The 26,917-nt window shown below is 45.8% G+C and overlaps 1 protein-coding gene across 1 annotated transcript; it reads right to left on the reverse strand.

Annotated features, from left to right (window-relative positions):
* Nucleotides 1-16,129: 16,129 nt before the first annotated feature.
* On the reverse strand, nt 16,130-24,689 carry LOC311107608 (beta-klotho-like). Its single transcript, XM_084150129.1, has 6 exons — nt 23,750-24,689; nt 22,415-22,928; nt 21,934-22,202; nt 18,976-19,232; nt 17,918-18,858; nt 16,130-17,447 (listed from the first exon to the last, which is right to left on the reverse strand). The coding sequence occupies exons 1-6, from the start codon at nt 24,497-24,499 to the stop codon at nt 17,002-17,004; spliced, it is 3,177 nt and encodes a 1,058-aa protein (XP_084006255.1). The 5' UTR covers nt 24,500-24,689; the 3' UTR covers nt 16,130-17,001.
* Nucleotides 24,690-26,917: the final 2,228 nt, after the last annotated feature.

Consider the following 26,917-nt stretch of genomic DNA (forward strand, 5'->3'; position numbering starts at 1 on the left):
TTACCGGGATTTATTTTACAAGCCCCATTCACTGGGCAACAATTCTAAATGCAATTGCATGTTAAAAACAAGGCCGGCGTTATGGGCGGGCCTTAGGGGGCCTGGCCTGCACTACCATACCTCCTAGCCTATCCAAATAAAATATGTAAATATTGGTTCTTTATTTGACCGAGACAAAGACGAATAAATCTCAGATAAATCATCCGAGCAAGCGAAACAGCGCCCCTCTGTTTCAGTATGTGTAGCCCATGAATCTGGTGCTGTCTGGCATGTCATAATCTTTGTTTCCAGGCAGGATCAGATACATGGGCTAAGGGGTGCTGTTTCTCTCGCTCAGATGTTTCCGCTCAGATGTTTCTCTGGTGAATAGTTCCTTCTCCAGACAGTAGAGCCTGCACCGCTCCTTCTCCAATAGTTGAAGGTACCATGCCCAGTTGATAATCACCCTAATAATTGCCTTGAAACTCAACCTAAACTATACCGAAACTAATTTCAGCAATATAACAACAGTTTAAATAAATGAAGTAAAGTATGATTGGGAGGAAGGGGGAGAATGGGTGAGTTGATGAGCGAGGTGAAGCGATCTATGCATAATTATTATGTAATCACCAATTGTGAATGAAGAACAGGGCGGCCTTTCTATTGTATTGATATATTCTAATTATAATCTCAAAATGGTAGGTACCCTATATCAGTCCACTGAATCCAAGCAGTCTTATCAGTCTACTCTGGCCTACTTGGAGTACACAGTGAAAGCGTGCATAATTTACAATGGCAAGAAGACCTAGACGAATGGATGCACATGCTGCGTTAGCGTTGCTACAAGATCTGAATGAAAACGACTCAGATGGTGGGGAAGAATCGATCATGACATCTCTGATGATTATTCTTCTGATTCTGAGCCTCAGCCTGAACATACATCTCCGAGTCCTAAGCGCAAAAAAAGAATGGAGTCCACTGAGCAGGTGAGACAGGAGAGAAGAGACAGAACAAGCCGGTGACAATGCTATGGACGATTATCAGCACAAAATGTCATCACTGAGAGAGCAGGCCCTACATCTCAAGCAAAAAACAACATCAGCAATGCACTCACCAGCTTTTGTTGTTTATGTGACATGGATGTGCTGCAACTGATGCCATTGCGTGAAGAAGCACACCATGTAAGCACGAGCTGACAATAATATTTCGACTGCTGTCATATTGACACATTATAATGCCATTATTGCTTATGTGCCAATTTTAATTATTTATCAATGTCACGGATTCTGCCGAGGCTGCTCCTCCTCCTTGCTCGGGCAGGCTTCGGCGTTCGTCGTCCCCGGAGTACTAGCTACTGCCGATCGATGTTTTCGGTGTTTGTCTTGTGTTGTCTAGTTTATACACCTGTTGCTTATTTTGTGTTGATTGTGTAACATATAAGTTCCTTGTTTTACGTTTGGCCTTTGTGTGTTATTGTCATTTTGTCTCGTTGATGTTCGGCATATCTATTTCGCCTTTTTACGCACAGAGTGTTTTTCTCCTCCAGTGTTGTGGAGACTTTTGTTTGTGCGTTTTGCATTAAGTAAAGTAGTCATCCTGATTCTCTGTGTCCTGCGCCTGACTTCACTGCCGCGTACACATCACCCCTTTGACAGAATAACACACCACCATGGAGTCAGCAGGACCAGCGGTGGTAACGGAGTCTCTGGAGGATCGTGTCAGCAGCCAGGACGCCATGATCCGTAGACTTGGCACCGCCATGCAGGATGTGATGGACACGCTGAGCCGATGGGAAAGAGGAGGCTTGCCCACACCTCCTCCTACAATACCACCACCATCGGCCAGACCCATCGTTCCATCTCCGGAGTCCAGTGGGATTCGGCTCTCACTCCCGAGGGCCTATGATGGCACCGCAGCCGGGTGTCAGGGTTTCCTACTTCAAGTAGAACTCTACCTGGCAACCATTCACCCGGTGCCCTCGGGATACGAGAGCGTTTCCGCCCTCATCTCCTGTCTATCCGGCAAGGCATTGGAGTGGGCCAATGCCGAATGGAGGGGAATAGACGCCCCCACCATCAGCTATGCGGAGTTCTCCCGCCGCTTCAGGGCGGTTTTCGATCATCCCCCAGAGGGGAAAGCGGCAGGGGAGCGTCTGTTCCACCTCCGACAGGGGAAGAGGAGCGCGCAAGAGTTCGCCCTGGATTTCCGGACTCTGGCGGCCAATGCGGGGTGGAATGAGAGGGCCCTCATCGACCACTATCGGTGCAGCCTACGAGAGGACGTTCGCCGAGAGTTGGCCTGCAGGGACACCAACCTAAGCTTCGATCAGTTGGTGGACATGTCGATCCGTCTGGATACCCTGCTGGCTACCCGCGGACGTCCGGAGTTGGGGCCGTCCATTCCATCCCCCAGCACCTCCGAGCCGAGCCCTATGGAGCTCGGGGGTGCTGGTGCTAGAGAGAGGAGGAGAGAGACCCAGATAGAGGCCATCCCCTGCACCAACTGTGGCCGTAGAGGACACACTGCGGCTCGGTGCTGGGGAGGGTCTCCTGGGGATCGAGGCAACAGGTCACGCACTGATGAGACATTTCAGGTGAGTAGGCGCCCAACTCACCCAGAGCTCTCTGTTGTCCACTTGTGTATTCAAGTTGAATTTCCCCAGGTTTCATCTCATTCCCAGAATAAGGCGCTAGTCGATTCAGGCGCAGCTGGGAATTTTATTGATCGTAATTTCTGTGTTAAGTTAGGGATTCCCCTCCTACCAGTAGATGTGCCTTTCCCTATCCATGCCCTAGACAGCCGTCCTTTGGGGTCAGGTTTAATTAGGGAGGTCACGGCGCCACTAAAGATGAAGACGCAGGGGGGTCATGAGGAAATCATACAGTTGTATCTGATCGACTCTCCTGCGTTTCCCGTGGTGCTGGGGCTTCCTTGGTTAATCTCTCATGACCCCACCATTTCGTGGCAACAGAGGGCTCTCAGGGAGTGGTCTGATCAGTGTGTCGGGCGGTGTATAGGTGTTTCCGTAGGGGCGACCACGGTGGAAAGTCCGAACCAAATGCCCGCACTGCACATTCCTCCTGAGTATGATGATTTGGCACTCGTGTTCAGTAAGAAGAGGGCGACACAATTGCCACCTCATAGACAGGGGGATTGTGCGATAGACCTCCAGGCAGGTGCTGCACTTCCGCGTAGTCATGTGTATCCTCTGTCACAAGAGGAGACGGCGGCTATGGAGACATACATCGCCGAGTCTCTGGGACAGGGATACATACGGCCCTCCACTTCTCCTGCGTCTTCGAGTTTCTTTTTTGTGAAGAAGAAGGATGGAGGTTTGCGCCCGTGTATTGATTACCGTAGTCTCAATCAGATCCCTGTTAAATACAGTTATCCTCTCCCTCTGATTGCGAGTATGACGGAGTCATTACACGGAGCGCGCTTCTTCACAAAATTGGATCTCAGGAGCGCCTACAACCTGGTGCGCATTAGGGAGGGAGATGAATGGAAAACAGCATTTAGTACCACCTCGGGTCACTATGAGCATCTCGTCATGCGATACGGGTTAATGAATGCTCCTTCAGTCTTCCAATCATTTGTGGACGAGATTTTCCGGGATTTGCATGGGCAGGGTGTAGTGGTGTATATTGACGACATTCTAGTATACTCTGCTACACGAGCCGAGCATGTGGCCCTGGTGCGTCGAGTGTTGGGTAGGCTGTTGGAGCATGACTTGTTTGTGAAGGCGGAGAAATGCCTGTTTTTCCAGGAGTCCATCTCCTTCCTGGGCCATCGGTTGTCCGCGTCAGGGGTGGAGATGGAGATTGACCGAGTTTCAGCCGTGCGTAATTGGCAGACTCCTACCACGGTTAAGGAGGTGCAGCGGTTTTTGGGTTTTGCCAATTACTACCGGAGGTTTATCCGGGGTTTTGGACAGGTAGCAGCTCCCATCACCTCCCTGCTAAAGGGGGGCCCGGTGCGTTTGCAGTGGTCGGCTGAGGCGGACAGGGCGTTTAGACAACTGAAGGACCTGTTCACCTCGGTTCCGGTGCTGGCACATCCGGACCCCTCTTTGGCGTTCCAAGTGGAGGTGGACGCGTCAGAGGCGGGTATTGGGGCTCGAGATTCGTGATCGACTAATTTATTGGGCTCACACGTCACCCTCCTCTGGACATCCTGGTATTGGCCGGACAGTGCACTGCCTTAGTGAAAAGTACTGGTGGCCAACATTGGCAAAGGACGTGAGGGTTTATGTCTCCTCCTGCTCGGTGTGCGCTCAGTGTAAGGCGCCTAGACACCTGCCCAGGGGGAAGTTACAACCCCTACCCATTCCACAACGGCCGTGGTCTCACCTATCGGTAGACTTTGTCACGGACCTTCCCCCCTCCCAGGGGAATACCACTATTTTGGTCGTTGTGGATCGGTTTTCTAAGGCCTGTCGTCTCATTCCAATGCCGGGTCTCTCTACTGCCATACAAACTGCTGAGGCCCTGTTTACTCACGTCTTCCGGCTCTACAGGGTACCTGAGGATATAGTGTCTGATCGGGGTCCCCAGTTCACCTCTAGAGTCTGGTGGGTGTTTATGGAACGCTTGGGGGTCTCGGTTAGCCTTACCTCGGGTTTCCACCCTGAGAGTAATGGGCAGGTGGAGAGAGTAAACCAGGATGTGGGTAGGTTTCTGAGGTCTTATTGCCAGGACCGGCAGGAGGAGTGGTCGGGGTATATCCCCTGGGCAGAGATTGCCCAGAACTCCCTTCGCCACTCCTCTACAAATCTGACTCCTTTTCAGTGTGTATTGGGGTATCAGCCGGTTCTGGCACCCTGGCATCAGAGCCAGATCGAGGCTCCTGCGGTGGATGAATGGTTTCGGCGCTCGGAGGAAACATGGAACGCTGCGCATGTCCATCTGCAGCGGGCTATCCGTAGGCATAAGGCGAGTGCCGATCGCCACCGCAGTGAGGGTCCAGCGTATGCACCTGGAGATCGAGTCTGGCTCTCGACTCGAAACCTGCCCCTTCGCCTGCCCTGCCGGAAGCTGGGTCGGCGGTTTGTGGGGCCATTTAAAGTCCTGAGGAGATTGAATGAGGTATGTTACAGGTTACAACTGCCAAATGATTATCGCATTAACCCCTCGTTCCATGTGTCTCTCCTCAGGCCGGTGGTAGCTGGTCCACTCCAGGACAATGAGATACGGGAGGCTCCTCAGCCCCCACTGGACATCGAGGGGGCTCCGGCATACTCAGTCCGGTCCATCGTGGATTCGAGACGTTGGATGGGGGGTCTGCAGTATCTCGTGGAGTGGGAGGGGTACGGTCCGGAGGAACGGTGCTGGGTGCCTAGGAGGGACATCTTAGATCCCTCCCTCCTGACGGAGTTCCACCGGAGTCATCCCACTCGCCCTGCTCCGCGTCCTCCTGGCCGTCCCCGAGGCCGGGATCGGCGCACGGCTGGAGCCGCGCATCAAGGGGGGGGTACTGTCACGGATTCTGCCGAGGCTGCTCCTCCTCCTTGCTCGGGCAGGCTTCGGCGTTCGTCGTCCCCGGAGTACTAGCTACTGCCGATCGATGTTTTCGGTGTTTGTCTTGTGTTGTCTAGTTTATACACCTGTTGCTTATTTTGTGTTGATTGTGTAACATATAAGTTCCTTGTTTTACGTTTGGCCTTTGTGTGTTATTGTCATTTTGTCTCGTTGATGTTCGGCATATCTATTTCGCCTTTTTACGCACAGAGTGTTTTTCTCCTCCAGTGTTGTGGAGACTTTTGTTTGTGCGTTTTGCATTAAGTAAAGTAGTCATCCTGATTCTCTGTGTCCTGCGCCTGACTTCACTGCCGCGTACACATCACCCCTTTGACAATCAAGCACACTTGGCGCTTATAATGATTTTTAGGCTACTGGTGTTTTCATCATTGGACTGCGCATCTTGCTGACCATGCATCTTGGTGGTTGGGGTATTTTATTTTGTCATTATAAAAAGAAGCCATTACCGCATTCCAACACATATTTTTTCTGTTTCATAGTTGTAACAAAGGCACTCCACAAATAAAATGTACTGAACACTTGAATTTGTAACATAAACTAATGAAAATGCTTGTGTTATTAAATGTTTTTCTTCGTATTCTAATATTACCTAAGACCTTCATAAACACAGCCAAACTATTATTTTTGAGATAGCATATATGAAATGTATTAACACACTGTTAGAATGTTGCAGTCAGAATGACTGCTCATTAGCTTGAAGGGGAGTTCTTCAAGGCCCAGCGGTTCCTGCCCCCCTATGGAAATAAAATGCCTGTCCAACTGATTCATTCTGGTGCTGGCCCTGGTTAAAAACAGTTTTGGTGCATGATTTAAAAAGAGCTACTATTTTTATTTCTCAACTAGTATATGAAGCAGGCTTCCCATTCACCATTCAAGTGCAGACCAACAGGCTATCAGCAAGTCTGTCACCACTTTACAATGTGAGCTGGAGGCAATATGCAAACATACTTAATTGTTTGAAACCTGAATGTTTTATTTCATATTATGAAGCATGCCTTACCTTGCTTCAAAGTAGCCTATAGTCAAAATCCGACCATGGAAACATGACGTTTACGATTATCCTACCATTCTGCGTGACAGTTATGATTTTCATATGCACATTTTCGTGGAACAGTTTAATTTCAACAATAACGTTTTAGTTTCTCAAAATCATTGTCACTTGGTCAATCGTAAAAATCGGAATTAAAATGATACAAATCTGAACGTTAAAAATCAACAAATGCGAAATCACCAGCCTCTGCCATTTTGACACATTGATAAAGAAATGGGCGCATGGAACTCATAGCCTATGGGCCAATGAAGCAGTAGGCCTACTTCCATTGCTCTTTCACATCGAGGATTGGTGACTATCGCGGGGCAGATTGTTGAAAATATTTTTCAAATAGCTTACTGTGAGGAACTATAGTTTTAATATATTATCATTCGCAATGGAATGTAATATATATATATATCTATTTTATATATATATACTTTCCTACGTTTCCATGCAGCAGGCTCCCTCAACATTATCAGGACAGAGAAAACAGACACATGCTCATTGCTCACATGGAGCACCCCAAACAAAAGACACCGAAAAAATTGACACATCTCTTAAATGATGGTTAGGAAATGAGCCACAACTTGTTTCTCACAAGTGTAGCAGGTTGTGAACTCTGCAAACAACGTTTCCACTCTGAGAACGAGAACGGCAAATTACTATAATTAATACATGCATTTTACGGGGATTAACGGTACATTTACTGCTGGTGACATATGTAATGGAGAATTGCTAAAAATAAATAAAAGGGAAAACAATTCACACAATGAATCCGTAAGAATTGGCGGGAGACATCTGAGCCATTCTGGAAAGAGCCTTGCCTATACTGTATCTTCGCAACACCCCTCCTTCTTCATGCCTCAATATTTTAAGTTCTACTCAAGACATTATCTTCACACATGCTGTATTTTAGATGCTTTTCACTGACAGCCGCAACTCAACAATCAGCAAGGCCTATTGAAACACGCGCTGCCCAAATTGTCGGCTTCCCAAAAAAGGCATAGGCCTATGAGCTTGTGAGATGAAACAATCCACAGCTATTTCTTTAAAGAAGCTAATGATCGCCGATTCCTCTGTGGCTAAGTCATGCTTTCTGGGGAAGTATTTTGAAGTATTTTATTTCTGTATAGACAGGAATCATTATATAATTAAGGCACATTTATTTCCATTTACTTCCCCATTGGACCCACCACTATGCAATTTCTCTCCTTTTCTATTGGTTTTCATATCAACTTTAATTCATTGTTCAGAAGCTATAAAGGCACAATCCTAGTCATATTAGCAACCCATCCTAGTTGTTGCATCTTTAGATTTCCCATCTTTCTAAGTTTCTAACAGAGATTTGCGCTGTTTAAAATGGTGTTTTCCCTCAAATTGCATTTTGGCAAATGTTTGAAAATTACTTTTTATTAGCTGCTTCATTACATAAATTGCATGTTCTGTTAAAATGCATTACCATAATCTAAATGCCCTAATTGGTTATGTACCCAATGTGTATGGGTTCGGTACATTTCTCAAATGGCCGGTACATTTAAATCTTCCAGACCAGGCGCCACATTTTCCTAATGGAAACCGTGGTCTGAGAGTACTTTTGACAGTGTTTAAATCTGAAGGAAGTATGGTTTGAAGTGACTGAAATGCATCAGAAAGGTATTGGGAAGTTCGGAAGATCATCAGGCAATAATGTTGTATGATCTTCTGTGTAGAAAATAACATAATCATTGAAAAATGTTATTTTTCCCCAAGTCTGATTTAGTGCCTGGACCTGTCCACTCTCTTCTAATGAGTCCTGTGCAGCTTGTGGGCATTGTACAGGGACACAGATACATAGGCCTATATGTTCCTGAGAGTTTTTTATTTTATTATTTTTTTTGGGGGGGGGGGGGGGGGGGGGGGGGGATTAGCTTAATATTGCAGATAGATTGTATCTTCTATCAATGTAATTGTCTGCATCACTTCCAATCCCCCATGTTTTTTATATATATACTCCCCTTTATTACTTTTCAACCCCGCCATCCTTTCCCTACTTGGAGTAAATTAGTGAACAACAATGCCCAGGCCTCTACTTCCGGTCTATACTTACTATCTACACCTTATGGACACAGTTAATTTTACAATAATTCTATTATACAGTGGGGAAAAAAAGTATTTAGTCAGCCACCAATTGTGCAAGTTCTCCCACTTAAAAAGATGAGAGAGGCCTGTAATTTTCATCATAGGTACACGTCAACTATGACAGACAAATTGAGAAAAAAATATGCAGAAAATCACATTGTAGGATTTTTTATGAATTTATTTGCAAATTATGGTGGAAAAATAAGTATTTGGTCACCTACAAACAAGCAAGATTTCTGGCTCTCACAGACCTGTAACTTCTTCTTTAAGAGGCTCCTCTGTCCTCCACTCGTTACCTGTATTAATGGCACCTGTTTGAACTTGTTATCAGTATAAAAGACACCTGTCCACAACCTCAAACAGTCACACTCCAAACTCCACTATGGCCAAGACCAAAGAGCTGTCAAAGGACACCAGAAACAAAATTGTAGACCTGCACCAGGCTGGGAAGACTGAATCTGCAATAGGTAAGCAGCTTGGTTTGAAGAAATCAACTGTGGGAGCAATTATTAGGAAATGGAAGACATACAAGACAACTGATAATCTCCCTCGATCTGGGGCTCCACGCAAGATCTCACCCCGTGGGGTCAAAATGATCACAAGAACGGTGAGCAAAAATCCCAGAACCACACGGGGGGACCTAGTGAATGACCTGCAGAGAGCTGGGACCAAAGTAACAAAGCCTACCATCAGTAACACACTACGCCGCCAGGGACTCAAATCCTGTAGTGCCAGACGTGTCCCCCTGCTTAAGCCAGTACATGTCCAGGCCCGTCTGAAGTTTGCTAGAGTGCATTTGGATGATCCAGAAGAGGATTGGGAGAATGTCATATGGTCAGATGAAACCAAAATAGAACATTTTGGTAAAAACTCAACTCGTCGTGTTTGGAGGACAAAGAATGCTGAGTTGCATCCAAATAACACCATACCTACTGTGAAGCATGGGGGTGGAAACATCATGCTTTGGGGCTGTTTTTCTGCAAAGGGACCAGGACGACTGATCCGTGTAAAGGAAAGAATGAATGGGGCCATGTATCGTGAGATTTTGAGTGAAAACCTCCTTCCATCAGCAAGGGCATTGAAGATTAAACGTGGCTGGGTCTTTCAGCATGACAATGATCCCAAACACACCGCCCGGGCAACGAAGGAGTGGCTTCGTAAGAAGCATTTCAAGGTCCGGGAGTGGCCTAGCCAGTCTCCAGATCTCAACCCCATAGAAAATCTTTGGAGGGAGTTGAAAGTCTGTGTTGCCCAGCGACAGCCCCAAAACATCACTGCTCTAGAGGAGATCTGCATGGAGGAATGGGCTAAAATACCAGCAACAGTGTGTGAAAACCTTGTGAAGACTTACAGAAAACGTTTGACCTGTGTCATTGCCAACAAAGGGTATATAACAAAGTATTGAGAAACTTTTTTTATTGACCAAATACTTATTTTCCACCATAATTTGCAAATAAATTCATTCAAAATCCTACAATGTGATTTTCTGGATATTTCTTTCTCATTTTGTCTGTCATAGTTGACGTGTACCTATGATGAAAATTACAGGCTTCTCTCATCTTTTTAAGTGGGAGAACTTGCACAATTGGTGGCTGACTAAATACTTTTTTTCCCCAATGTATATATATATATATTTATTTATTTTGCTCCTGAACTTCTTCTACTCTCAACCTCTCCTATCATTTTCATGATGTCCATCCGGTTTGCTTCTATATGCCATATCTTTCTAACTGTGCTCTTTCCCAAAAGCTCCCAACATACAACCTATATACTTATTATGGACACAGTATGCTTACATTATTAGCTATCTTTGTTATTATTTGTTGTTATTTGTTATTAGTTCCATCCTTCAACTCTATTCAATACCTCCCATCTATCTCTTAACACCATCCATATAGGATTTCTATTTGCCATATATATTTCAACCATACTGTGATGTTTTACAAAAGTTCTGAACCTTTCTATTCTCATTGCTTCTACAGATTGTGAATTAAAAATAAACATTTTTGCTAAAAGTATTATTATATTATTGATCGATTGACTATGACTTTTCAGATCACCCAGTAATGCTATCTGCAAGGTTAGCTCCAGGTAAATATTGCAATCCTTTAGCCATTCCTGGACCTGTGTCCAAAAACAAGCTACAAATGGACAGAACCAAAACAAATGATCTAATGATTCTGTCTCTTCACAGCAAAATCTGCAGAGCTGGGAAGATTGTATCCCCCATATAAATAACATTCTATTGGTAGCAAGAATTTTATATAATAATTTAAATTGAAAGATTCAAATTTTTGAATCCGGTGTCGTTTTGCGTGTCAGTTCATAAACACTATGCCATGGGATCGGTACGTCAAAAATCTCTTCCCAACTATTTTGCAATCTATATGGGACGGCTGTCAATCCTTTGGTCCTTAAGTGAAACTGATATACTTTTTTATTTATCACAGTTTTCCTTAACCAATTATGTTCTTTAATGCAAGGCCGACAGACAAGTTCCTTACTTTCTCCACCTTCCACTTTCCTCTTCCACTTTTGCGGTAAGGCTGCAATTATTTGGTTGTAATTTTGGGTAGAGCAGACATTTCCATATGTTTTTGTTAGCTGCATGTGTGACATAACTCCACCAGTCCTACCGATGATATCATTTACAAAGATTATACCTTTTTTAAACATTCTGTCAAAAAATAAAGTTTTTTTGTCAATTAGTATATTTGAATTTAACCACAATATTTGTTGCATTATTTGTTCTGTCATTTCTGGAGGATTAAATTGAAATTGCAACCAACTTTCTATGGCTTGTTTTAGAAATAGTGATATTTGGGAGATGATTTCCTTTTCAAATAACTGCAAATGAGTTGTTGTATTCTGAATAAAGGGAAAAAGGCCTTTCTTGAACATTTGGTGAGACAATCTTACTAATTTGCTTGAGAACCAGTTCGGATTTAAGTATAACTTTTGTATGACTGAAGATTTTAGTGATAGGTCTAATGCTTTAATATTTAATCATTTCTGTCCTCCGAATTCATATTCATTATATAAATATGCCCTTTTAATTTTGTCTGGCTTGCCGTTTGCTAACTTTCTATTAAAATGTATTGAAGTGAGATCATTTATTTCCTTTGGGATATGTATTCCGAGTATATCCACATCACCATCAGACCATTTTATTGGTAAACTACATGGTAATGTAAAAATTGTATTTTTTAGTGATCCAATACGTAATATAGTACATTTGTCACAATTTGGTTGTAATCCAGAGAGGTTAGAAAATGTATCTAGATCCTCTATGAGGCTGTGGAGGGATTCTAGTTGTGGATTTAAAAGAAAACATGAATCATCAGCGTACAATGACACCTTTGTTTTTAAGCCCTGGATTTCTAGTCCTCTGATATTATTATTGGATCTGATTTTAATAGCTAACATCTCGATGGCCACAATAAATAGATATGCCGATAGTGGACAACCTTGTTTCACTCCTCTTGACAGTTTAAAACTTTCTGAGTTACTATACATGATTTTGACCCATTTTATAAGAGATTCTCCAAAATGGAAATGCTCCAGGCATTTATATATAAACCCCAGTCGAACTTTATCAAATGCCTTTTCGAAGTTTGCTATGAATAGCAGGCCTGGTTTCCCATATTTTCCATAGTGTTCTATTGTTTCCAATACTTGCCTTATATTATCTCCAATGTATCTTCCATGTAAAAAACCTGTCTGATTAGAATGAATAATATCCGACAATACCTTTTTAATTCTATGCGCTATACATTTTGCTAGGATTTTTGCATCACAACACTGAAGTGTAAGGGGCCTCCAATTTTGTAAATGGACTGGATCTTTATATTTTCCACTTGTATCCTGTTTCAGTAATAATGAGATCAGACCTTCTTCTTGAGTGTCAGATAATCTACCATTTACATAGGAGTGGTTAAAACATGCTAATAACGGTCCTCTTAGTATATCAAAAAAGGTTTGGTATACCTCGACTGGTATGCCATCCAACCCTGGAGTTTTCCCAGACTTAAAGTCTTTAATTGCATCCAGAAGTTCCTCCTCTGTAATTTCACCTTCACATGAGTCTTTCTGTGTGGCTGTTAATTTGACATTATCAGTAGAAAAAAATTCTCTACAATTAGCTTCAGTTAGAGGAGATGGAGGCAACTGAAAAGAAAACATACGCTTAAAGTACTTTGTTTCTTCCTTCAAAATATCATTTGGTGAATTATGGGTGACTCCGTCAATTGTAACCAGTTTCATTAAGTTCTTTTTGGTAGCATTCCTATGTTGAAGATTAAAAAATAATTTGTTCCTGAGAGTCTTATCTTTCAGTGATGGTGTCATAATATTTTGTAGCTTAAACGATTCAAAAGATAGAGCCACATTTGTAGGAAGAAAACATAAAACGCTATTATTTATTACAACCGCATCTAGCGGCTACCGGAGGTTACTGACATAACCCCGATTCTCGTGACCCATTTTGAAATAGGTGACCCCACATGGGGTTGCGACCCCTAGTTCGGGAAACGCTGCTCTACTCTGACTCTGAATATTTTCTACCTTTCTCAGCCTGTGTATTATTGTCAGCGCGCTCTCTTTCTCTCTCTCTCTCTCACGTTCTCTCTCTTGCTCTCTCTCTCTTTCTCTTTATTTTTCTCTCTCTCTCTCTCAATTCAATTCTCTCTCTCTCTCTCTCTCTCTCTCTCTCTCTCTCTCTCTCTCTCTCTCTCTCTCTCTCTCTCTCTCTCTCTCTCTCTCTCTCTCTCTCTCTCTCTCTCAATTCAATTTAAATTCAATTTAAGGGCTTTATTGGCATGGGAAACATGTTAACATTGCCAAAGCAAGTGAAGTAGATAATAAACAAAAGTGAAATAAACAATAAAAATTAACATTAAACATTACACTCAGAAGTTCCAAAAGAATAAAGACATTTCAAATGTTATATTATGTATATACAGTGAGGGAAAAAAAGTATTTGATCCCCTGCTGATTTTGTACGTTTGCCCACTGACAAAGAAATGATCAGTCTATAATTTTAATGGTAGGTTTATTTGAACAGTGAGAGACAGAATAACAACAAAAAAATCCAGAAAAACGCATGTCAAAAATGTTATAAATTGATTAGCATTTTAATGAGGGAAATAAGTATTTGACCCCCTCTCAATCAGAAAGATTTCTGGCTCCCAGGTGTCTTTTATACAGGTAACGAGCTGAGATTAGGAGCACACTCTTAAAGGGAGTGCTCCTAATCTCAGCTTGTTACCTGTATAAGAGACACCTGTCCACAGAAGTAATCAATCAATCAGATTCCAAACTCTCCACCATGGCCAAGACCAAAGAGCTCTCCAAAGATGTCAGGAACAAGATTGTAGACCTACACAAGGCTGGAATGGGCTACAAGACCATCGCCAAGCAGCTTGGTGAGAAGGTGACAACAGTTGGTGCGATTATTCGCAAATGGAAGAAACACAAAAGAACTGTCAATCTCCCTCGGCCTGGGGCTCCATGCAAGATCTCACCTCGTGGAGTTGCAATGATCATGAGAACGGTGAGGAATCAGCCCAGAACTACACGGGAGGATCTTGTCAATGATCTCAAGGCAGCTGGGATCATAATCACCAAGAAAACAATTGGTAACACACTACGCCGTGAAGGACTGAAATCCTGCAGCACCCGCAAGGTCCCCCTGCTCAAGAAAGCACATATACAGGCCCGTCTGAAGTTTGCCAATGAACATCTGAATGATTCAGAGGAGAACTGGGTGAAATTGTTGTGGTCAGATGAGACCAAAATCGAGCTCTTTGGCATCAACTCAACTCGCCGTGTTTGGAGGAGGAGGAATGCTGCCTATGACCCCAAGAACACCATCCCCACCGTCAAGCATGGAGGTGGAAACATTATGCTAAGGAAGTGTTTTTCTGCTAAGGGGACAGGACAACTTCACTGCATCAAAGGGACGATGGACGGGGCCATGCACCGTCAAATCTTGGGTGAGAAACTCCTTCCCTCAGCCAGGGCATTGAAAATGGGTCGTGGATGGGTATTCCAGCATGACAATGACCCAAAACACACGGCCAAGGCAACAAAGGAGTGGCTCAAGAAGATGCACATTAAGGTCCTGGAATGGCCTAGCCAGTCTGCAGACCTTAATCCCATAGAAAATCTGTGGAGGGAGCTGAAGGTACAAGTTGCCAAACGTCAGCCTCGAAACCTTAATGACTTGGAGAAGATCTGCAAAGAGGAGTGGGACAAAATTCCTCCTGAGATGTGTGCAAACCTGGTGGCTAACTACAAGAAACGTCTGACCTCTGTGATTGCCAACAAGGGTTTTGCCACCAAGTACTAAGTCATGTTTTGCAGAGGGGTCAAATATTTATTTCCCTCATTAAAATGCTAATCAATGTATAACATTTTTGACATGCATTTTTCTGGATTTTGTTGTTGTTATTCTGTCTCTCACTGTTCAAATAAACCTACCATTAAAATTATAGACTGATCATGTCTTTGTCAGTGGGCAAACGTACAAAATCAGCAGGGGATCAAATACTTTTTTCCCTCACTGTATACAGTGCTGTAACAATGTGCAAATAGTTCTGTACAAATGGGAAAATAAATAAACATAAATATGGGTTGTATTTACAATGGTGTTTGTTCTTCACTGGTTGCCCTTTTCTTGTGGCAACAGGTCACAAATCTTGCTGCTGTGATGGCACACAGTGGTATTTCACCCAGTAGATATGGGAGTTTATCAAAATTGGGTTTGTTTTCAAATTCTTTGTGGATCTGTGTAATCTGAGGGAAATATGTGTCTCTAAAATGGTCATATATTTGGCAGGAGGTTAGGAAGTGCAGCTCAGTTTCCACCTCATTTTGTGGGAAGTGTGCACATAGCCTGTCTTCTCTTGAGAGCCAGGTCTGCCTACGGCGGCCTTTCTCAATAGCAAGGCTATGCTCACTGAGTCTGTACATAGTCAAAGCTTTCCTTAAGTTTGGGTCAGTCACAGTGGTCAGATACTCTCTGTTTAGGGCCAAAAAGCATTCTAGTTTGCTCAGTTTTTTTGTTAATTCTTTCCAATGTGTCAAGTAATTCTCTTTTTGTTTTCTCGTGATTTGGTTGGGTCTAAATGTCTCTCTCTCTCAATTAAATTCTCTCTCGCTCAATTCAATTCTCTCTCTCTCAATTCTCTCTCAATTCTCTCTCTCATTCTCTCACTCTCTGTTTTCTTATCAAGGGCCCTGAACTAGTTTTGGGACATTAGAACCCCACTAGGGGGCAGCAGTGTCTGAAGGAAACAGTGCCCACATAGAGCAGCAACTTCTGGCACAGCAAAGCTTCTACAGCAGACAGAATAAAAGGGGAGCTGAAAATTACAGTTGAATTTCATTTTATTTAATATATAACAAATGATTTTGGATTCATTTACAGAGTAAAATGTTTTGAACTCAGCAAACATTGCACATCATCTTCACAAAAATGTTGCACAATCATTGACAATAATACATTATAATAAGTGCTTGAGTTGGCCATCTGTACATAACATGTTCCAGTGGTTTTGTCTCTAGAGCCCAGAGACAAAAATACTACTGCCATCAATCCAGACTCCCCATGCTAGGAACTCCCTATTACAATTCTACATAGACTCTCCGAGAGTGTCTCAAGGAGAGTTGGGATATGCAACAAAAAAACAAAACATTTTCAATTCACATGTATTAATTCACACTTGTACACGTGTGAAACAGGACAAATATAAGTACCCACCAAATTATAAGACAGGTCAGGACACACAATGACACACATCAACAAGTCATACTAACAGGCCAGTCTTGTACACAATACATGATCAGTACATCACAATAGCAGCATTAACAGAAGATTTCAAGTTATAGCCAACTCCTGACAACAAAACAACAAAACAGTCCCATGGCTACATCATATTCTTGTCTGTGATAACGTATAAGCTACATACTGTCAATTATGTTAATTGGCGATACATTGATTATCAATATGCGGGGTCTCTAGGGCTCAGACAGACAGACTCTACTTGTCACTCGGTAAAGATGACCCCTTGGCCCTTGCTGATCCCGCTGTGTTGAGCACAGTCCCAGTGGGCTTGTGGAGTATAATGAAGTTGCCCCCTAGACACTGATCTAAAGTAGGTTTTTTGTTTTTCCTCTAAGTTCAAGGCTTTGGGGAGGGTAAGCTGATCCTAGACCTGTCCCTAAGAACCACTACTCAAAAGGGGACCATCGCGCTCTCCCAGAAGCTTGGCTGGTGTGTAAAACCCGCAGGCCACTACAACAGGAACAACCCCAGTATGAATGAGGCCCTGACTAACGGCGGACCACGCGGATCCTATCCTCCACATTCTGTAGTGACACTCTCTCCCACGGCTGACACTTCCTCCCGAGCAGGACGGGACACACTGGCAAGCCCACCCTCCTCCTCCTAGTCCTCTTCCTCCTGACAATGATGATGATGACCCCCACCAGCATAGCTAATGTAAGGAGGAGACATGCAGCGAAGAACAGCAGCAGTTTGTTCTCTGAGATGCGAGCACAGATGGAACACAACATCCTGAGGTCGTTGATCCTACAGGAGGATGTGACGTTGTTGCCAGGGAAACCGCTGCGCTCAATGATCTCTCTGTAGGCTGCTATGGAGGCTTTGGGTCGGGACTGGTGGTGGGAAGAGGTGAATAGGCCGAACTGAGGGACGTGTCGATCCTGCAGCTTCCAGACGTAGAAGCCCTTTAGGTTGACTCCATCCAACTGACGAGCTGGAGGGGAGCGAAAACAGGGAGAATTGAGGTCAGAATCCCTCTTTCTGTGTGGGGCCATAAACCAATTGAAACTATATTGTGGCTAAAGTACTGCACAGGATGTTTAGTTCAGTACAGGACAGGACAGTTCTCACTGGGATTAACATTATGATCTCAAAGGTTCCTTATACAGTAAAGTCCATGAGTTTTATGAGGGGGCTCATGTGATAAGGCCGTGTGCTGTGGTGTGTTAGGAAATGATCTGTGAGAAAAGTCACCTTTGACCTCTCATACTTAAAGCAACTAATGAGTGCCCAACTCTACCTGTCTGCAGCAGAAACTGCAGAGAGGAGGTCTGTTTATTTTCGAACAATATAAATCAGTATAGAACCGCCAGGATATTTATGATAAGAACAAACTAGTGGGTTATCATTGGACTGGAGTTGGAGGGTATGAAGGGAGTTTGAGGAGGTTAGAGAGAGGCTCACCTTTGAGGGCCTCCTGCAGGTAATTCCTGATGTAGTGCTGCCTGAGCAGATCCTTTACAGCGGCCTGGTCGTCCACCCCACTGGCTGTGACTACAATAGGCAGGGCTCCTCCATACCGCTCCTTCACCCAGCGCAGCACCCTCCGGAGGCCCCAGGGGACCACCGCCTGCCCCAGACCAGAGGAGTCCCAGGTGTGGTCAGACATCAGCAGGCAGTCATGGTCTGGAGGTTGAGGTTGCTGGGGGTTAGGTGGGGAAGTCTGAGGAGAATGGGGGCGTGGTGACACGAGACGCGTGGTGAAGTGGTTCAGTGCAATGAAGCCCAGTGCCCCTCCTAGCTCCTCTTTTTCCTGGACAGTGAAGTGCGGTAGTGGGGATCCAGGGAGGCCCATCACCCTCGCCCTCTCCTCCAAGTACCTCCTCACCTCTGGAGGGTACTTACCACTCTTACCCTCCCCCTCTCTGCCCCCTAGTAGTGGGTCTAGGAAACGACCAAGCTCAAACAACAGGAATCTCTGAGCGGCGGTTGCATGTGACTCCAGGAAGGGGTTGGCGGGTTCTGCCCAGTCTGCGTGCAGGGCCAGGGACACCAGTCCTCCCTGTTGGCTGAGATACTCCCTCTCATAGAGCCTCCAGGCCTTAGCGTGGGCCAGGAGGAGGTTATGGGCTGCCAGATGCTGCTCCACCCCGCTCTTGTAGGCATCCACCAGTCTGTTGGGCTCATTGATGGTAATCCAGTAGCTCACCCAGGGCCCCAGCTCCCTGTAGCAGAGGGCTGCGTAGCTCTGGAAGGCCTCCACCGTGCTCTGGTTCAGCCAGCCGCCAGAGGCATGCAGCGGGCCGGGCAAGCCCAGCAGAGGGACTCTGTTAGTGGGGTAGTAGAGGGTGACCACAGCCTCCAGGCCCTGCTTGCGGAGCTCGGTGAGGAAGCAGCGGTAGTACCTGTTAGAAAGAGTTTGAAATGTAAAGTGTGTGTATGCATACAGGCATGCATTTTAGTGTGTGTTTGCATGTGTGCATGTATGTTAAACATACACATTATACAGTTTGTGTCTCTACCTCAGGGCCTCTGTGTCCACATTAGACAGATCTCCTTGGGGCAGGATTAGGGACCAGTTGAGGGCGAAGCGGTAATGAGATGCCCCTGTGGACTCAAAGAGGCCCAGGTGACCACTGATGGCCAGGTAGTCAGTGCACTGTGCCCCCCTGATGTGGAGCTTGACCCCTTGGACAGGATGCAGTGCCCCGTCCCCTGTCAGGTTCCAGCTGTACAGGTGGGGGTCGGTGAATTGAGGGGAGAAGGGATAGAAATTGACCTTTGATAAAAGAAGAAAGTATATACGTTTTTGTGTATATTTCATACGTTTGCATTATCTAGCTTGCTGATTGTTCTGTTCGAGATCAAGAGCAAGTAAGGGAGAGCAGTTTTGCAAAATAAAATCACCCTCTCTTTCCTTTCTCCTCCCTCTCTCTTTCCTTTCTCCTCCATCTCTCTTTCCTTTCTCCCCCTCTCTCTTTCCTTTCTCCTCCCCCTATCTTTCCTTTCTCCTCCCTCTCTCTTTCCTTTCTCCTCCATCTCTCTTTCCTTTCTCCTCCCTCTCTCTTTCCTTTCTCCTCCCTCTCTCTTTCCTTTCTCCTCCATCTCTCTTTCCTTTCTCCTCCCTCTCTCTTTCCTTTCTCCTCCCCCTCTCTTTCCTTTCTCCTCCCTCTCTTTCCTTTCTCCTCCCTCTCTCTTTCCTTTCTCCTCCCTCTCTTTCCTTTCTCCTCCCTCTCTCTTTCCTTTCTCCTCCCTCTCTCTTTCCTTTCTCCTCCCTCTCTCTTTCCTTTCTCCTCCCTCTCTTTCCTTTCTCCTCCATCTCTCTTTCCTTTCTCCTCCCTCTCTCTTTCCTTTCTCCTCCATCTCTCTTTCCTTTCTCCTCCCTCTCTCTTTCCTTTCTCCTCCCCCTCTCTTTCCTTTCTCCTCCCTCTCTTTCCTTTCTCCTCCCTCTCTCTTTCCTTTCTCCTCCCTCTCTTTCCTTTCTCCTCCCTCTCTTTTTCCTTTCTCCTCCCTCTCTCTTTCCTTTCTCCTCCCTCTCTTTCCTTTCTCATCCCTCTCTCTTTCCTTTCTCCTCCCTCTCTCTTTCCTTTCTCCTCCCTCTCTCTTTCCTTTCTCCTCCCTCTCTCTTTCCTTTCTCCTCCCCCTCTCTTTCCATTCTCCTCCCCCTCTCTTTCCTTTCTCCTCCCTCTCTTTCCTTTCTCCTCCCTCTCTCTTTCCTTTCTCCTCCCTCTCTTTCCTTTCTCCTCCCTCTCTCTTTCCTTTCTCCTCCAGCTCTCTTTCCTTTCTCCTCCCTCTCTCTTTCCTTTCTCCTCCCTCTCTCTTTCCTTTCTCCTCCCTCTCTTTCCTTTCTCCTCCATCTCTCTTTCCTTTCTCCTCCCTCTCTCTTTCCTTTCTCCTCCAGCTCTCTTTCCTTTCTCCTCCCTTTCTCTTTCCTTTCTCCTCCCCCTCTCTTTCCTTTCTCCCCCCTCTCTTTCCTTTCTCCTCCCTCTCTCTTTCCTTTCTCCTCCCCCTCTCTTTCCTTTCTCCTCCCTCTCTTTCCCTTCTCCTCCCTCTCTCTTTCCTTTCTCCTCCCTCTCTTTCCTTTCTCCTCCCCCTCTCTTTCCTTTCTCCTCCCCCTCTCTTTCCTTTCTCCTCCCTCTCTTTCCTTTCTCCTCCCTCTCTCTTTCCTTTCTCCTCCCTCTCTTTCCTTTCTCCTCTCTCTTTCCTTTCTCCTCCCCCTCTCTTTCCTTTCTCCTCCCTCTCTTTCCTTTCTCCTCCCTCTCTCTTTCCTTTCTCCTCCCCCTCTCTTTCCTTTCTCCTCCCTCTCTTTCCTTTCTCCTCCCTCTCTCTTTCCTTTCTCCTCCCCCTCTCTTTCCTTTCTCCTCCCTCTCTCTTTCCTTTCTCCTCCCTCTCTCTTTCCTTTCTCCTCCCTCTCTCTTTCCTTTCTCCTCCCTCTCTCTTTCCTTTCTCCTCCCTCTCTCTTTCCTTTCTCCTCCCCCTCTCTTTCCTTTCTCCTCCATCTCTCTTTCCTTTCTCCTCCCCCTCTCTTTCCTTTCTCCTCCATCTCTCTTTCCTTTCTCCTCCCTCTCTCTTTCCTTTCTCCTCCCCCTCTCTTTCCTTTCTCCTCCCTCTCTTTCCTTTCTCCCCCCTCTCTCTTTCCTTTCTCCTCCCTCTCTTTCCTTTCTCCTCCCTCTCTTTTTCCTTTCTCCTCCCTCTCTCTTTCCTTTCTCCTCCCTCTCTTTCCTTTCTCATCCCTCTCTCTTTCCTTTCTCCTCCCTCTCTCTTTCCTTTCTCCTCCCTCTCTCTTTCCTTTCTCCTCCCTCTCTCTTTCCTTTCTCCTCCCCCTCTCTTTCCATTCTCCTCCCCCTCTCTTTCCTTTCTCCTCCCTCTCTTTCCTTTCTCCTCCCTCTCTCTTTCCTTTCTCCTCCCTCTCTTTCCTTTCTCCTCCCTCTCTCTTTCCTTTCTCCTCCCTCTCTCTTTCCTTTCTCCTCCCTCTCTCTTTCCTTTCTCCTCCCTCTCTCTTTCCTTTCTCCTCCCTCTCTCTTTCCTTTCTCCTCCATCTCTCTTTCCTTTCTCCTCCCTCTCTCTTTCCTTTCTCCTCCAGCTCTCTTTCCTTTCTCCTCCCTTTCTCTTTCCTTTCTCCTCCCCCTCTCTTTCCTTTCTCCTCCCTCTCTTTCCTTTCTCCTCCCTCTCTTTCCTTTCTCCTCCCTCTCTCTTTCCTTTCTCCTCCCCCTCTCTTTCCTTTCTCCTCCCTCTCTTTCCCTTCTCCTCCCTCTCTCTTTCCTTTCTCCTCCCTCTCTTTCCTTTCTCCTCCCCCTCTCTTTCCTTTCTCCTCCCTCTCTTTCCTTTCTCCTCCCTCTCTCTTTCCTTTCTCCTCCCCCTCTCTTTCTTTTCTCCTCCCTCTCTTTCCTTTCTCCTCCCTCTCTCTTTCCTTTCTCCTCCATCTCTCTTTCCTTTCTCCTCCCTCTCTCTTTAATTTCTTCCCCTTCTCATCCCCTCACCTGTAGGGTGGAGTCGGCTATGCCCCAGTGGAAGTCACATGGGAAACGCCCTTTGACCTCTCCGGTGATCTCATCACTGAGGAAACCGTTGTCCTTGATGACCTGCCTGTAGAACTGAGCGGTGGTCTTGGGAACCCTGGTTCTGTTGGCCTGGCTGAAGTCTAGGTAGAACAGACCTCGTCTCACACTGTAGCCGTAGTTCCACTCAAAACCATCCACCAGAGACCAGGCTGTGTAGCCAAACACTCTGACACCGTCAAACACTGTGGCTGGATACAAACAAACACAGAGAGAAGGAGATGAGGATGCACTGTTACCACAGAAGTACAAATAGCACAACAGTTCAGAGGTTAAATGTATGTAACAGGGTAAGTCAGTCAAATGTACTCTCTCTTGTTGACCTCCTCTGTTTTCCCTAATCCTGCCCCCTCCTCTGCCCCCTCCTTGGCCCCCTCCTCCCTCCTCCCTGCGCCCTCCTCACCTTGCAGCACCTGGTTGATGAACCTCTTCATCCGGTAGATGGCCACTGTATCCTCCCTCTCCACAGCTGCATCTGAGAACCAGCCCCCCTCCACCACCAGCACAGGCAGGTCCCCATACTCCAGCCTCACCCAGCCCAGCACCCACCTCATGTCCAGGGACACAATCTGCCCATAATGGGCCAGGCTCAGGCTCAGACGCAGGTTGTTAGGCCCAAAGGACAGGGAAAAGAAGTCAGCCGTTCCCCGCACCCAGGACTTCTCCTCTGGGGTGAACTCAGGCAGAAGCCCCCTGTGGGTAGATCTCATGGAAGCTGGGTAGTCCCCATCCCCGAAGATGGGATTGGCGAACCAGCCAAGCACCGCCTCCATGGACTGCTGGCAGAGCTCGATATTGACTGGTGTGGCATGGCCTCTCTTAGGCACCATCCAATGGGAACCCAAGACGATGGACACCTGACCATTCTGAGTCGGGCGGAAGAAGGTGTCATAGGTGTGCCACGCTTTGGCATGTGCCTGGAAATGAAAATAAATAAATAAATAAAATGTAGGTCAGTTATACATGCACTGCATTATGGCAGAGACATTGCACATACTACAGACATTGGACCTGTACAGTGTGAATATGCACTGGGACATAACTGATTATTAATGAAGCCTTCTTAACATCCTGTCATCTTGCTGCATTGCCGGTCTTTCTGCCACAAAACTGCTGCTGTCACAGACCCCCAGTGTCTCCTTAGGTGTCCTGTTTACTAATCACAGTACTGCAGCTGTAATAAACCTCTCATAGCAGAAGGTAAACACACTTTTTAACAAGAGGTCAATGACTGCTAATAGCTGCTGAAGGAGCACAGTGAATATTGAATATCACAACATAAAACCATTTGGATTAGTTTAACCTGATTGACTGAATAAAGCACAGCATGTACCATGGCTATTAAAGTTTTATGTCTTCACTCATTTTCTTTGCAATGTCTTGAACCCAATGAAAGACGCAAACATTCATTGACCACATCAGCTGATAAAACCCACAGAAGTATGAAGTTCATAGACAGGCTGTCTGACTAAACGGGGTCTCAGTCTGTACTATGGTCTGTTCAACAGACCCTTTCACACGAGTCAATCTATCCAAAGGGTTCTAATTTACAACACAACCCCCTGACCCCTCTCCCAAATGGGTACAGATAGTCATTGCCCTTTGACACAGAACTAGGAACAACTTTTCATTCCGAAATCCTAACCATTCCCATTGGAGGGAAAACACAAAACTGACCTAAGATCAACGACTAGGGGCAATTTCATCCTCTGACCCTTAACCCTTGACCCTGACTTACCTTGATGAGGTTGTGGGCCACATTGAAGGGGGCAGTGGCATCGCCTGTCTCTCCAGGCGCGTGCATCCCCGTCCCGTACCCCTGGACAGCCACCAGGTAGGGGTTGTGTATGGTGATCCAGTACCTCACACGGCCACCGTATGTTCGGAAACAGAAGGCAGCATATGCGTCAAACAACCCCACCAGGGTGTCATTCCTCCAGCCCCCGTAGTGCTCCTGCAGGACCTGGGGAAGGTCCCAGTGGAACAGGGTGACCACCGGCTCAATTCCCCTCTCCAGGAGCCTGTCGAGCAGTCTCCCATAGTGCTCCACAGCCACCCTATTGGGCCGACCTGTGGCAACCCCATCGGGGAAGAGTCGGGGCCAGGAGAGGGAGAAGATGTAGGAGCGCACCCCGAGGTACCCCAGCGCCTCAATGTCCTCCTCCCAGCGGGTGTAGCCGTCACTGGCCATGTCTGCGACACCTCCATCACCTCGGTGGGGGGCTGAGTGAGTGAAGTGATCCCAGATTGAGGGGCCTTTGCCGTCACAATCCCAAGCCCCCTCAGTCTGGAAGGCAGAGGTCCCCGTGCCCCAGAGGAACCCTGGAGGGAAGGTCCCATAGAGGAAGGACTGGCTCTGGATGAAGGGCTCTGGGGTGGAGGGCTGCTGCCACTGCCTCCTGCCCTCCCCCAGAGAACAGAAAGCCCCACCCCAGACCATCACTGTCAGGAAGAGGGAGAGGAGAAGAGAGAGAAGGTATGTTGCCATATTGGAGCCTGAAGAAGAAGAATGATACTCTCCAGAGTTTTCCAAAATCCTTCAGAATAAATAAGCTGGTCTCTGTCTGAGGGGCTGTTCCTGTGTATCAGGGGTCCAGATGTTGAGAAGGTGAGGGATCCATGATAGAAGAGTAGATGAAGGGATTGAAGTGAACGAGTAGAGGAGAATGAGACTTCTACATGTGGAGCCCAGGAGGGGTGTAGTATCCATCTGACAGGCTAACCTGGTTGGACTTCCTTACCTCCCACTCTACCTCCCTCTCTCCCTCCCTCCTTTTCTCTCCCCTCCTGCTTTCTGACACATAACGTACATTGTACACGCACAACCACACTCACAAACACTGACTCATACACTCAGGAACACACGCACCCACACACACCTTTGAGGCAGACGCGTGATTATTTTGTCAATGATTAGCTTGAACTCTGATCCTCACCTCCATGACTGAGATGTGGCTCCCACTTACTCCCTCCCTCTCTCTCCATCTCTCTATCTCACAATCACTTTCTCCTGCTAAATCGTATACTCTCTCTATCGCTTCACCCTTCATTTTATTTTCATCGATCTCACCGTCATACTGGAATCATTACAACCAAATGGATAATAAGGAAAATATTGGCTTGTTCTTGCAGCTATTCAAACCCAAAATGTCCTGTTTGAGAAATAGCCACAATAAGGTCGAGTTAAGGGTTTAGCTGTGGGGCACATCCACAAGATAAAACCCATATGTCAATTGGATTTATGAAATCAGAGCCAAATAGAATATAGTTCAGCCATTGGGCACAAAGAATACTGAGGAAAAATGGAGAGTTCCCTGTGGTTTTATGGCCAAATCAGTTCAAGCCTGGCCTCACTGTTATCCTAGATTTTATTAAAGATGATGACAGGTAAAAACAGACATGATGTTCCTCTTGCTCTGATTCAGTTCTGCAAATTGTGTGTGTGTGTGTTTACCTATCTTTGATCCAATTTTAGGAAATACAAAGAAACAGAAACAACTCCATCTGCCAAATCCTTAATGTTTTTGTTTGTGTAGCTTTGAAGATGCCAGTTGGTGTAAAGTGGTGGTTGGCGACACAGCACCTTATCATTAAGGTGTCACAGGTATTATTAGGTTCAATTTAGCTGGAAAATGGATATCCTTCACCTCTACCTGACCTGACATCAGCATGGTTGCAATGATACAGCACAAATGTAGGCCTACCCACAAAAAGAACTGCACTAGTATGACGTTGTACCTTTGAGCTGCCTGGGCTAAAATGTATAAAGTATATCAAACAGTAGATCAGTGATGGTATATGGTGGGATACATCTTGGGATGCTAGGCTAAATATATCAGTTCCCATTGGCAACTTTACAACTGCTGGATATGGGATGAAAATATGCATTATCTTGCACTCTCTTGGAGAAGCACATGAATCCATGGGTCAAAGGGAGTGAGCAGCTCACTGTAAAGTCAACGCCGGGCCCAGGGAGGAGTTAAGTGGGAGTGTTTAGAAGCACACTGTGAATGTGGCAAGGGGTCAGACTTGAAAGCCCTAATTTTCAAAAGAAGGGCTCATCCAGGATTTGAAGCCTTGACCTCTCACACCCAAAGCAAGAACCATACCCCCAGACCAACAAGCCCTGTCTTTGAAAATGCGTAATGGGTGGCTATTAAAATACCCAAGCTTTTCTCAATCAGGATCGGCAGGGCTCATTGGTCTGGGGCAGGGCAGGGCTGGGCAACTCCAGTCCTCAGGGGCCTGATTGGTGTCACACTTTTGCCCCATCCCTAGCAAACACAGCTGAGTTAAACTAATTGCATTTTTAACTGAAGATCATGATTAGTTGATTATTGGAGTCAGGTGTTTAGCTGGGGCTGGGGCAAAAGTGTGACACCAATCAGGCCCCCGAGGACTGGAATTGCCCAGGCCTGGTCTAGGGCACGGTTCCCCAACTGGCAGCCCGAATTTGGCCAGCGGGTGGTTTTATTTGGCCCCCCAAGTTTTCTGAGCAAATTATTACTATTACACTTTTTTACAGAATTTTCATTGTTGGACATAGAATACTGTAAAAACACCAGGAAATCAGCTCCAATGGGTTTTCATTTTGGAAATCTGTTCTCAAGTATTCCCACGCATAATAGAGAGACATACACTACCAGTCAAAAGTTTGGACACACCTACTCATTCAAGGGTTTTTCTTTATTTGTACTATTTTTTACATTGTAGAATAATAGTGAAGACATCAACACTATGGAATAACACATATGGAATCATGTAGTAACCAAAAAAGTGTTAAACAAATCTAAATATATTTTATATTTGAGATTCTTCAAATAGCCACCATTTGCCTTGATGACAGCTTTGCACACTCTTGGCATTCTCTCAACCAGCTTCATGAGGTAGTCACCTGGAATGCATT

The sequence above is a fragment of the Coregonus lavaretus genome (assembly GCF_964263955.1).
Source record: "Coregonus lavaretus genome assembly, chromosome: 32".
In the NCBI taxonomy this organism is placed as follows: Eukaryota; Metazoa; Chordata; class Actinopteri; order Salmoniformes; family Salmonidae; genus Coregonus; species Coregonus lavaretus.